General features: G+C 49.5%; 6 protein-coding genes and 1 non-coding gene across 7 annotated transcripts; 4 read left to right on the forward strand and 3 right to left on the reverse strand.

The window, feature by feature from the left end:
* Positions 1–352: 352 nt before the first annotated feature.
* VE01_00552 (uncharacterized protein) lies at positions 353–1,819 on the forward strand (the record flags this gene model as incomplete). Its single annotated transcript, XM_018270082.1, has 1 exon — positions 353–1,819. The coding sequence occupies one exon, from the start codon at positions 353–355 to the stop codon at positions 1,817–1,819; it is 1,467 nt and encodes a 488-aa protein (XP_018135265.1).
* A 369-nt stretch (positions 1,820–2,188) lies between these two features.
* VE01_00553 lies at positions 2,189–2,260 on the forward strand (the record flags this gene model as incomplete). Its single annotated transcript has 1 exon — positions 2,189–2,260. It is a non-coding gene; the product is annotated as a tRNA-Gly (tRNA).
* A 283-nt stretch (positions 2,261–2,543) lies between these two features.
* VE01_00554 (uncharacterized protein) lies at positions 2,544–3,329 on the reverse strand (the record flags this gene model as incomplete). The annotated part of the gene is made up of 1 exon (XM_018270083.1): positions 2,544–3,329. One exon carries the CDS (start codon positions 3,327–3,329, stop codon positions 2,544–2,546), a length of 786 nt encoding a protein of 261 aa, XP_018135271.1.
* Positions 3,330–4,146: 817 nt separating this feature from the next.
* VE01_00555 (uncharacterized protein) lies at positions 4,147–5,763 on the forward strand (the record flags this gene model as incomplete). Its single annotated transcript, XM_018270084.2, has 3 exons — positions 4,147–4,448; positions 4,503–4,595; positions 4,645–5,763. The coding sequence occupies 3 exons, from the start codon at positions 4,147–4,149 to the stop codon at positions 5,429–5,431; spliced, it is 1,182 nt and encodes a 393-aa protein (XP_018135270.1). The 3' UTR covers positions 5,432–5,763.
* Positions 5,764–5,771: 8 nt separating this feature from the next.
* On the reverse strand, positions 5,772–7,046 carry VE01_00556 (uncharacterized protein). The gene has a single exon (XM_018270085.2). The coding sequence runs from the start codon at positions 6,749–6,751 to the stop codon at positions 5,969–5,971; it is 783 nt and encodes a 260-aa protein (XP_018135269.1). The 5' UTR covers positions 6,752–7,046; the 3' UTR covers positions 5,772–5,968.
* An 811-nt stretch (positions 7,047–7,857) lies between these two features.
* VE01_00557 (uncharacterized protein) lies at positions 7,858–9,006 on the reverse strand (the record flags this gene model as incomplete). Its single annotated transcript, XM_018270086.1, has 1 exon — positions 7,858–9,006. The coding sequence occupies one exon, from the start codon at positions 9,004–9,006 to the stop codon at positions 7,858–7,860; it is 1,149 nt and encodes a 382-aa protein (XP_018135268.1).
* A 115-nt stretch (positions 9,007–9,121) lies between these two features.
* Positions 9,122–11,288, forward strand: VE01_00558 (uncharacterized protein; the record flags this gene model as incomplete). Its single annotated transcript, XM_018270087.1, has 2 exons — positions 9,122–9,375; positions 9,494–11,288. 2 exons carry the CDS (start codon positions 9,122–9,124, stop codon positions 11,286–11,288), a joined length of 2,049 nt encoding a protein of 682 aa, XP_018135273.1.
* Between the last annotated feature and the right edge of the window lie 245 nt (positions 11,289–11,533).

The raw sequence follows: 11,533 nt of genomic DNA on the forward strand, positions 1-11,533 counted from the left end.
CTCTGTCTTCTTGTTTGGCTCTCTGGTTCTCCGGTCCACTCATTCGTTCTATCAGTTCTCCCTTTGATCCTCTGCTCTGCCTTTTCCTCTTTTCTCTCTCCATTATCTCGCCTGTATTCTTACTTTTTCTCTCTTCTGTTCTTTTGAGGAAGAGTGATATAAATACACATACATGTCGTATCAAGCACAGCCGAGCAGGGATACCCCGCGTTAGTGGCCAGGCGCGCACCTGGTGCATGTTGGATGCCCACGTTGTCGCGCAGAGCTGAAACAACGTCAAATTGTCCCTAAGGAACCCGAAGATATCGCCGCGCTCAAATCCCTGGATCTATTTCTAGACAAACAATAATCAATGCGGAAATTATTTAAAAATAGAGGGGTCTTCCGGAGGGACAAGGTCGAGGCTGAGGCGGCGACTACACCGAAGGGAACAGTTCCGGCGGCCGATGCAACCCTTCTGGCACACAAGCCCGACTTGTACTCCACGGAAGGATCTATCGGGATGAAGGTCGTGGCTGAACCTGGCGATGCTGTTGTTGAGTATGTCTATTTCTATATCCCATCTGCATGTGCTGCCCAAAATTGTGGACAAGGACTCATCGTAGGCCAGTTGCTCGCAGCCCCTGGTATTGACGTTAACGCTGCTAATACGGCCGGCAAGACGCCGCTATGGGAAGCTGCAAGTCGCGGTTATGAGGCAACCGTAGCCCAACTGCTCGCTGCCCCTGGTATTGACGTTAATGCTGCTGATAACATCTTCGACCCCAACTGGGAGAGCTGGTGTGGCACTTGGGAGAGCGCCGTCTCGCCGCTCTGGAAGGCTGCAGATCAAGGTCGTGCGGCAGTGGTAGCTCAGCTTCTTGCTGCCCCTAACATTGATATTAACGCTGAAAGTGCGGATGGCATAACGCCGCTCTGGCAGGCTGTAAGAATGGGGCGTAAGGACGTAGTAGGCCAGATGCTTGCTGCCCCTGGAATTAAAGTCAACATTGCAACTACGGGAGCAGGTATAACGGCGCTCAATTGTGCTGCAATTAGGGGGAGTAAGGAAATTCTAGACCAGCTGCTTGCTGCCCCTGGTATTGACGTTAATGCTGCTAGCAAGTCCGGCCGAACGCCGCTAATCTCTGCTGCAAGTTATGGGCGCGAGGGGGTCATAGGGAAACTACTCGCTGCTCCAAGTATTATCGACAATGCTGTTAATGCTGCTAACGAGAACGGCGAAACGCTGCTCTGGTTGGCTGCGAGATATGGTAATGAGGTTGTCATAGGCGAGCTGCTCGCCGTCCCTGGCATTAACGTCAATGCTGCTAACAAGGACGCACAAACGCCGCTCTTTATTGCTGCAAGTGAGGGGGACGATGAGGTTGTAGGCCAGCTGCTTTCTGCCCCTAGTATCGATGTTAATGCTGCTAACAAGGATGGACAAACACCACTCTGGCATGCTGTATATTGGGGTTATGAGGCAATTATAGCCCAGCTGCTCGCTACCCCTAGTATTAACGTCAATGCTGCTGGAAAGGACGGCCACACGCCACTCTGGCTTGCTGCATGTGAGGGGTACAACGGGCTTGTAGGGCAGTTGCTCGCTGCCCCTGGCATTGACGTTAATATGACAGACAGTTCCGGCAATACCCCACTCATGTATGCTGCGTCTAATGGGTATGAGGCCATTGTAGGACAGTTGCTTGCTGCTCCTAACATCGACATCGACTATGTCAATACTCGGTACAGCATGACGGCGTCATCTCTTGCCCAAAGCTGTGGCCAGGTGGGCACTCTAAAGTTATTAGAAAGTAGAATAAGGTGTGGTGGCTGAAAGTCTAGTCAAGGATTCTGCATATCCGCCTATGTTTGCAGCAACTGCAAGTCTCACCTTGGGCGATAATTGCTAGTATCGATCCCCAGATACGACAGCCTATCCTTAGACTTGTGGGTGCAAATATACTTCGAGGCTCTATATTTTGAAAAATGAATCTGAGGCGGTTTTGAATCTATGCAATGCACTCTGGTTTTGCCTATGGTATGGATATGAAAGTGACAGTTGCTGGCAAAAACGTTATGGATTACTGTACACACATAAGTAATTAATTACCACGCGGGCGGCATCTTCAAGGAGAAATTAACGAGCCCACTTTATCTGTGGATGGACAACATAACCGGAACAAGGCAGGCTCCACATCAGTACAGCATCAGTGGTTTAGTGGTAAAATCCATCGTTGCCATCGATGGGCCCCGTGTTCGATTCACGGCTGATGCATTTCAATTAAGAAGCTCCAATTCGGAGTGTATATATTTTGCAATTTTTGATATTTTGGTTGTTGTGTGTGTGAAGTTCTTGCCGAGAATGAAAATTTTCGACGTCTGGGCGGTCTTTGGGGATTAATATTTTTTTAAACATAGATCTGCAGATTGTGGAGGCCAGAGTCCGCCCCATTAATGTTAAATCGCAAGCTGCAAGTTATTTTGTCGGCCATCAGCTCTGAATGATGGGCGAGAGGATCTCTCAACCGCAATTTTTATCGTCGGTGATCACTTGGCTTCTAATTCTGAATATCAGTAGATTCCCAGCCTCCCCCCGCAAGATACTGAGACTCCGGCATGATGGGTCGTTCCCAAGGCATATAACTAAGAACCTTGATTTCTGCCATAGTACGGACGGGTTTCAGTAAAGGCTTCCTCCGATACTTATCAATCCTCTCCGCCATCAATTCTCGGTTTCTTTCCTTAACCTTCGTGCTCAAGATCCAATTCCTCGCTGGCTTCCAGTCGAGAAAAAGACAACGGATGAAGTTCCTGACTTGCCACTCTGGGGCTCCTCCATTGTCAAGGTTAGTCCTGATCTGTTCTCTGCGCTGGTCAAGGAGGGCGTTGAGGTGGTCTTCGATCGTGGGGATGAAGATGGGGATATCTCTCCTCATGATTTTAGCTCGTGCTTGGATAGGTAGCAAGAGACGGAGATTCCTTTCTTCGAAGTATCGAAGGAGTGGTGGCCCGAAGCGTCGACATGGGTCCCGGTGGTACTCTTCTTCGAGGAGCACGCTGTCTCGTACGTAGACATCAGATACTTCGATTTTGTGGCAGCCAACAAAAAGGTGGTACAGTTCTTCTGGCCATAATCGGATATATTCAAATTGTGGATCTAAGAAAGTAGCTTTGAGCCAGGCGTCCCGAACATGAGTTTCGTTTCTCGTGGTTTGACCATAGTTTTCGGAGATTTCCCAGTCATTAGTTTCGACAAGACCATCTACGAGGGTTTGCAAATGTGTCGGTCGAACTAGTACATCGATCTCCTTCCGTGGGGAATTCCTACTGCCACTCCATATCATCGCCAAGGTGCTGACCAGTATAAAAGGCTGGCCGTGACGTTCGAAAACTGAGAGCGCGGTATCTAGATACCCCGGGCACACAGACCATAAGTCACTAATAAATTCTGGATTTAAATTGTTGGTATCGAGAAGCGACGACTGCTCTGATGGGCGTATAGACTCCATCCCATCGAGCGTTTAGAACACCACATGCAAGAGATAGGTGAGTGCGTCGGTATTAGCAAGCATGTCCGTCTCAAAATAGAAATTTAGGTAGCGCAAACGCTTATTATAAGAAATAGTTATTAAATTAAGGGCTAGGGATAGACTATAATAGAGCCATCCGGCTAACTAAGAGACGTGAAAGATGCATATGAAACCACTTTCCAAACGTAATTCTCATTAACACGTGACCTATATATATCTTCTGGATTATGTTCATCTCTTCTGAAAATATCTATTGTCAAATATGATCATAATGCGGAGAATTATATTATTAGTTGCTTGTTATAGTGGCCAAGCTTTCTTATTCCCCGACGGAGCCGTATTCTCCGTCTTCGCCTGGGAAGATCATCATTAGCAAATTTGCCAGGGCCCAGCACTATAGGCGAACATAAATAGTTGGTGGAAATAGAGGAGGAGAGCGTGCATAACGTGGAAGCATCCTTAATTTACAGCAAAGTCATGGCGGGGATTTGTTATCATGGGGTAAGGATCGAACCTTGGGGTTTTTGGAAAAGTATTTATTCTGCATGCTGGCGCGCTCAATAATAAAAGATGATACATTGGAGAAGATTGATATTTGTATTTCAAATCGATTGACCATCTAACCTTCACGATGGTTGAAACATACCTTCTGCGTCCTGCCGTTCTCTTGGCCGTCTTGTTCACTGGTAGCCAGGCCAAGGATATTTACGTCTCGCCAACCGGCAGTGGCTCCGGGACTTCCACCTCGCCGTACGGCTCCATCCAATCTGCCGTGAACGCCGCTGTTGCCGGTGACAACATTCTGCTACGTGCCGGAACGTATAAGCCGACGACGAATATCCAGATCACGAAGAGCGGAACCCGCACGGCGCCCATTACTCTCCGGTCATATGAGAAAGAGAAGGTCATCCTTGATGGCGAGTCTCTGCCAGGGTATGTCTTGCTCTTGATAGTCTTTTTATCCTATGATCTGACTTCTGTTACTAGGACCCCCTACGGCCTAGATGAATCCCTGCCGAACAAGGAAAGGGGCATCATGCATATTGAGGGTGGTAATTACTGGAAGTTTTACAACCTTGAGTAAATTGCAATGGCCACATTGATTACACGAAGAGACTGACCATAGTAGACTAATCAACGGACCCTATGGTATCTACTCTCGGGACTCTTCTCATAATTACTATGAACTTCTCTCCACTCATGATAATTACGAATCTGGCTTTCAAATGCAGGGCACCGCCTCTAACAACACTATCATCTACCTTGACTCCTACCGCAACCGCGATCCTCGCAAAAATGGCGAGTCTGCTGATGGCTTTGCCTTGAAGGAGGGCTCTGGGGAGGGTAATGTGCTTCGTAATGCCCGTCTGTGGGACAATGTCGACGATGGCCTCGACCTCTACATGTTCGGATCGCCCGTGACAATTGAGGAGGTATACTCGTGGGGCAACGGCTTCAACCTTTGGGGATTCAGCGACTTCAATGGCGACGGCAATGGATTCAAACTCGGCATCACGAACAACCCACCCGCCAACCATATTGTGCGCAACTCAATGGCTTGGGGCAATGCGAAGAAGGGATTCATCGACAATGGGAACCCAGGGAGCCTGAAGGTTGAGCGTAACACAGCATGGAATAACGGTGACAACGGCTTCACCTTCCGTAGCTCCTCGTCAGCAATGACTGCCAACATCGCGACCAAAAACGTCAATGCCCAGGTTAGCTTGACGGGACCTGTGGTGGCATCGGGCAACTCGTGGCAGATTGGCGGAGACTGGTCTGATAGTGCATTCAAGAGTGTCAACTCGGCGACTCTAAAGGGCGCTCGAGGTGCTGATGGGCGAGTGCCAGCGAGTGATTTCTTGATACCTGTTTCTGGCCAGGCTATTGGAGCTACCACAAGACAGAATGTGTGAGCTAGAAGCTTGAGTGTTAAAGGAATAAAAGATAAATCAAGATCTTGATACTTGAGATCCCAACGAAGGACACCTTTCCTCCATGGTAGGTGTACTGCAACCTAGATTGTATTTGGGGAACTCGGGAATGAGCCTTGGGATACAGGCGCATTTGGCCCTCAGATGGCAGGTTTCCCTGGCCGCTCACTCCGACTCCGCGGTTGGCTCGGGTTCGGTGGTGGCTTCTGCCCCTGTATGCAGCCACTGAATTCCATCACAACTGAAGCTGAGAGCCTTTAGCTCGTCGGCATCTTTGTGGGTCCGCCCGAGGTCTATATAATATGTACGTAGGCCCGTAGTTAGTATGGTAATTCAATTGATCCATTTATTCTATACACTATAGTCTACTGTTGAGCTTCTGCCCTTTTATGTGTATCCCTTAACGCCTGCCTTGTACTTTTGGACCGTAGGCATCTAGAGCAGCAACGCATACATCACGCACCAATTAGGGTATCTAACTATACAATACAGCACCTCTCGCACAAATATGCCCACTCCCTACCACTCGTAGCCTCCCGCAACAGCAGCGATCCCCGCAAGCGCAGCCACCCACATCTCCGCGCTCAAGCGTCCCATCCCACCACTCGGCGCGTCCGTCGATGTCGGAGTCGCGCTTCCCACAGCCGTTTCCGCGAGGGTCGTAGCCGCTAGCTTCGTCGCGGTCGAAGCCCCCGTAACCGCCAGCCCCGTCGTCATCAACACCCCCGTAGCCGCCAGCTCCGTCGTGCTCGACCCCCCCGTAGCCACCCCCGTCGGCGCCAGCTCAGCAGTCATAAGCGCTTCGGCATAGCATGCACCAACGACATAGGTGTCTTGAATCCACCTCTCGCCGTCTCCATCACGCCACCGGCCATGCTCCCAAGTATTAGGGCAATTGTCCCTCATGTAGACAAGCGCAGAGCTATGCTCCATCCACCATGAGTACGCCTGGCTAGCGTATATCGAATAGGCCGGGAGGACGCTTGTCGGCGCAGCAGTAGTGAAGCCGCACCAGTCTGACGCGGCATAGGACGGGCATCTGTCAACGTCGGTGGCAGTAACAGTAGCAGTAGCAGTGATGCATGACTTGTACAGCTTCCAGCCGTAGAATTGGATCTCGTCGGCCAGAGAGCCGGTTGGCTTGGGCACGTCCAAACCCTCCTGGGTTAGGAACTCGGTAGGACAACCCTCTGGGTCGACGGCTCGGGGGGCGCGGGTGATGGCCGCTGGGACGGTCTCTGCACTGGTCGCGGTGACGACGCAGGTTGTGAGGGCAATCAGGAGGAGGGTAGGAGGATGCATGTTGGCGACGTCGCAACATATATCTAGGAGACACGTTTGCGGCAAGGAATTAGAAGGAAAACACTTAGGCCTGCGGCGTAGCAGCTAGCAGCCGCCGCGTCAAAAGCACAATTTTTGCCAAGAAGCTCATCTCCGCACCCAAGCCAGATCGTTCACAGCGTCGCCTCTAAATCTGCTTGTTGAGAGCAATTGCGAGATTCTGGGAATTACACACAAAATCGTGTGATAATCTCCGGTTCCCGTGATAAGCTCCTACGGGCAGCCAGACAGATGCTTCGGCAGCAGTAGAGTACAGCATATGGGGCAATATAATTAATTGAATTACTACCTAATCTACGGGCTACGTACAGTATTTGTAGGCCTGGGGGAAACCCCCAAAGCCCTGAAGAAGTTGCTTCTTCTGCCCCCTGGCTGTGGTGAGACATTGAGTGTAATTACCACCCAATGCCCAAGCCAATAGGGGAGCCGGACAATCCCACGGAGAAAAGTGGCCATTTTGGCGGTAAAAGCCTGCCGTATCCCACGGGAATGTCGGTTTCCCCCAACACTGTTAGTGACGAGTACTGTGCGCCGGCCCCAACCATCATATGTGCCAATACGCGATTGGCCTACAACAAAGCATCAGTGGTTTGGTAGTATAAATCCATCGTTGCCATGATAAATACATGAAGTCTTTCGGGCCCCGTAACGCCGGTTTATATCTCCTGGGTGTCTCTTCTGTGAATCTTGAAAAGCAGCAATTTCTGGCGCTTGGCCGCCTGAACATGTGTTTCCCAAAAGCTGCCTTCAACAGCAGCCATAACACGTAGCATATCCTTTGCTATCATCATGTTGGAGATAGGACCGTGCGTCGTACAGTAAAGACACAATAAATGTTATTTATAGTTTCTATATCCTGCTAAAGCAGAAACAACTTGCTTAAGTTTTAAGTAGCAGCATTAGCATCTATGTGCTCCATTTCTAGACCTTTTGTACACAGTTGACGTTTATAACGAGGCAAACTAAGGCTTAAACATATACTCTCTAGTAGTCACTGTGCATAAACCTCGAAAACCATATAAGTAAATTCTATGCCGAATTAAAAGGTCGCGTGAGTGAAGTCAAAGTCAAGAAGGCAAATTTCCGCCAACAACAGCATACACCGCATTAACGTAGGCCGCAGTGCTTTCGTTTCCTAAAGTACCAACCCCCATCTTGTTCATGGCATAGCTGATCGTCATCCGCCGATCCAAGTCCATGACTACTGTCGACCCACCCCAACCACACCAGAAACAGATGCGGCCCTCTGGAACCCACGGCACTGTCTGCGGCACGGGCAGGCCAACTCCCAAGCCAAATCGCAAGAACGTGCCAAGAACTAGGTCTTGACCGCGGATCCGTTCGTGCATCATTTGGTCCACGGTCTGAGGCGATATATACTGCTTTCCATCCACTGTCCCTGCCAGCGATACGATTGATCCAATGCGGCACAGCGATCGAGCATTCCCAAATCCATTTGCGGCGCCTACCTCAGCTTCTCTGAACTCCCGTGTTGATGAATATTCGGCTTTGATAACGGGGCCACACATGGCTCTAACCATAATACTATTTGGATCAAGGCCGTCTAGAGGTATCGCCGGCGGTGCGATAACATCTGCAGTACGCGGATAGTCTTTCTCTTCGAGTCCGAGACGGAAGTCTGCTTCTAAGGGAACCGTAATCTCATCGGCTATGAACTGTTTGAGCGTCTTCCCTGTTATCCGACGGACTAGTTCGCCTACGAAATGGCCCTGATTGAAAAGATGGTATCCTGAGTGTTCTCCGGGGGTCCACCAGGGCGACTGCTGTGCTAGTTTCTCTGCTGCGCTTTTGCTGGAATAAGTCTCTTGAATGGTGATTGGCTGCTCCCAGGACGGCACGCCAGATGCGTGGCTGAGAATATGGCCAACTGTAATGTCTTCCTTTCCAGATGCTCCAAACTCGGGCCAGTAGTTAGAAACCTTCTTTTCAGGATCTAACAAGCCACGATCAATAAGAATAGCCGCGGCTAATGCAGTGACAATCTTGGAACAAGACCAGACCACGATCAGCGTATCTTCATCCCATGGCTTCGTCTTTGTCGCGTCCGCATGACCACCCCAGAGGTCGATCACGTTTATTCCATCAATGTTGACACAAAGAGATGCCCCCAGCTCCTTATCGGCAGTGATGTGCTCTTGGAACACATTGCGAACGTGATCGAAACCGGCGTTGCAGTGGCCATGCACCGTAGCCATTGTGAGGAAAGAAAACTTAAAAGGCCGGTTCAGTCGGGGATGGTGGCGTAGGAGCGATGCACATTTTCTGGTTGAAAGAAAAAAAAGTAATAAGAGACACACGTATGTAATTAATATGGACGACCAAAACAATTTTGGCGCGCAGTCGACTCTATCGATGCCCGCCGAGTCGATACCTGTCGAGTCAATACCTATCGAGTCGATACCCGTCGAGTCGATGCCATTTGAGTCGATGTTCATCAAGTCGATACCTATTGACCTAACATCTACGCCTGCGACTAACTGGGACAATCAAAGCCAGCTTATCCTGTCCTTCGAGTCGATGCCCATCGAGTCGATACCTGTCGACCTAACATGTGCGCCTACGACGTAAAGATAGATATTAAGAGGTGGTCCCTGCCAGCTGCCCGAGTAGAACGTTTATTAAAAACTACATCTTCTATTATATCATATTTCCCCGCTGCTCATACCAAAACAAAATGGGTAGCATTAGCGACGAGGGCGTCAAACTGCAGTTTGACCCCAAAGTGATCGAAAAAAAGTATATCGAAGAGCGCGACAAACGCCTTCGCGATGATGGTATCGACCAGTATGTGCGTTTGGATCAAGAGAGACAATCAGATCTATATGCAGGTTCACCTAGTCCTCGGGACCCTATTAAGAAAGAAGTTGACTTCCTAATCATGGGAGGTGGGTGGGGTGGTCTTCTTATTGCTGTGAGATTGATTCAAATGGGAATCACCAACATCAAAATTGTGGAAAAGGCAGGGGACTTTGGTGGCGTGTGGTATTGGAACAGATACCCCGGGGCGGCCTGTGACACCGAATCGTATATTTACATGCCACTGCTAGAAGAGATGGGTTATATACCAGTCGAAAAGTACGCAAAGTCGCCTGAGCTGCGGAAGCATGCCCGTGCCATTGGCACCAAATTCGGCCTGTACGACAAAGCCCTCTTCCAGACCGAATTACTTGCACTTGACTGGGATGAGGAAAGTAAGCGTTGGGCGGGAACAACAAACCGTAACGACAACATCAGGGCCAAATTCGTGGCAACGGCAAGCGGCCCACTGCACAATGCAAAGGTTCCAAGGATTCCTGGCTTAGAGACGTTCAAAGGACATTCCTTCCATACCAATCGCTGGGACTACGCTTATACCGGAGGGGATACCCTGGGAAACTTAGACAAGATATCAGATAAGCGTATCGGTATCATTGGGACAGGAGCAACATCAGTTCAAGCGATCCCGCATCTCGCAGCAGGTGCCAAACATCTCTACGTGTTCCAGCGCACTCCATCCTCTGTTGACGTTCGAAACAACCAACCTACTGACCCGAAATGGGTTGACAGCTTAACGCCTGGATGGCAAAAGCGGAGGATGGAGAACTTCAACACTATTGTCACTGGTGGCCACGCCGACGAAGACCTGGTTGGGGACAACTGGACCGACATTATTCGTAAACTGTCGGTTTTGGGTGGGAAAAATCAATCAACAGCTTCAGCAGACAATGCGGCGGCCCGACAGCTCGCTGATTTTCAAAAGATGGACGAAATTCGTGCTCGGATAGACAACACAGTTCTCGATCCAGCGACTGCTGAGAAGCTGAAGCCATGGTACAATCAGTTCTGCAAGCGACCCTGCTTTCACGACACTTATCTTCCTGCATTTAATAACCCTAATGTTACTTTGGTAGACACCGATGGTCAAGGTGTCGAGAAAATCACCGAAGAGGGCATTGTTGCTGGTGGAAAAACCTACGAGCTTGACTGTATTATTTACGCCACCGGGTTTGAATTTGTCGTCAACCATACAAACAAGTCTTCACTTACTATTCGAGGTCGTGAAGGACTTGAACTTTCAGAGAAGTGGAAATCTGGTGCATCTACACTCCATGGCCTTCATAGCAGGGGGTTCCCTAACCTTTTTATCGTCAGCCTTATGCAATCGGGCCTTACCCCTAATCTAACCCATATGCTTGACGAGCAGGCCATCCATATTGCCTACATCGCTTCGTACTGTGTGGAGAATGGCATCGAAGCCGTGGAAGCCACAGCAGAGGCCGAAAACAAATGGGTTCAGACTGTTGTTGAGCTTGCGAGACTTCAACAAGAATTCACGAAACAATGCACACCCGGCTACTACAACAATGAAGGGAAGGTATCTGACGTGGTGCTTCGAAATTCCTGGTACGGACTCGGATCCCCCGCCTTCATTGAACTCCTACGGAAGTGGCGAAAGGAAGGGAAACTCGATGGCCTCGCATACGAGACAGCACACTGATTGTTTTGGAAGTGCATTTCGTGTGTTTCCCTCACTACTCACTACCCAATCTCTATCTTTTCTTGCTCACTGTACTCAATTACTTAAACATTAGCTGACTAAATAGATAGTGTTAATAGTACATGTTTCATGACCTGTCTTGCAATGGCTTGACGACAACGTACTAGGCTCGCGCGATAGAGCAGCTGTCTCTGTATTCTACAGACTAATCTCTTCCCTCCTATATACAATTTGTCGGGGGCGTG

This window comes from Pseudogymnoascus verrucosus, assembly GCF_001662655.1.
Source record: "Pseudogymnoascus verrucosus strain UAMH 10579 unplaced genomic scaffold scaffold_1, whole genome shotgun sequence".
NCBI lineage: Eukaryota > Fungi > Ascomycota > Leotiomycetes > Thelebolales > Thelebolaceae > Pseudogymnoascus > Pseudogymnoascus verrucosus.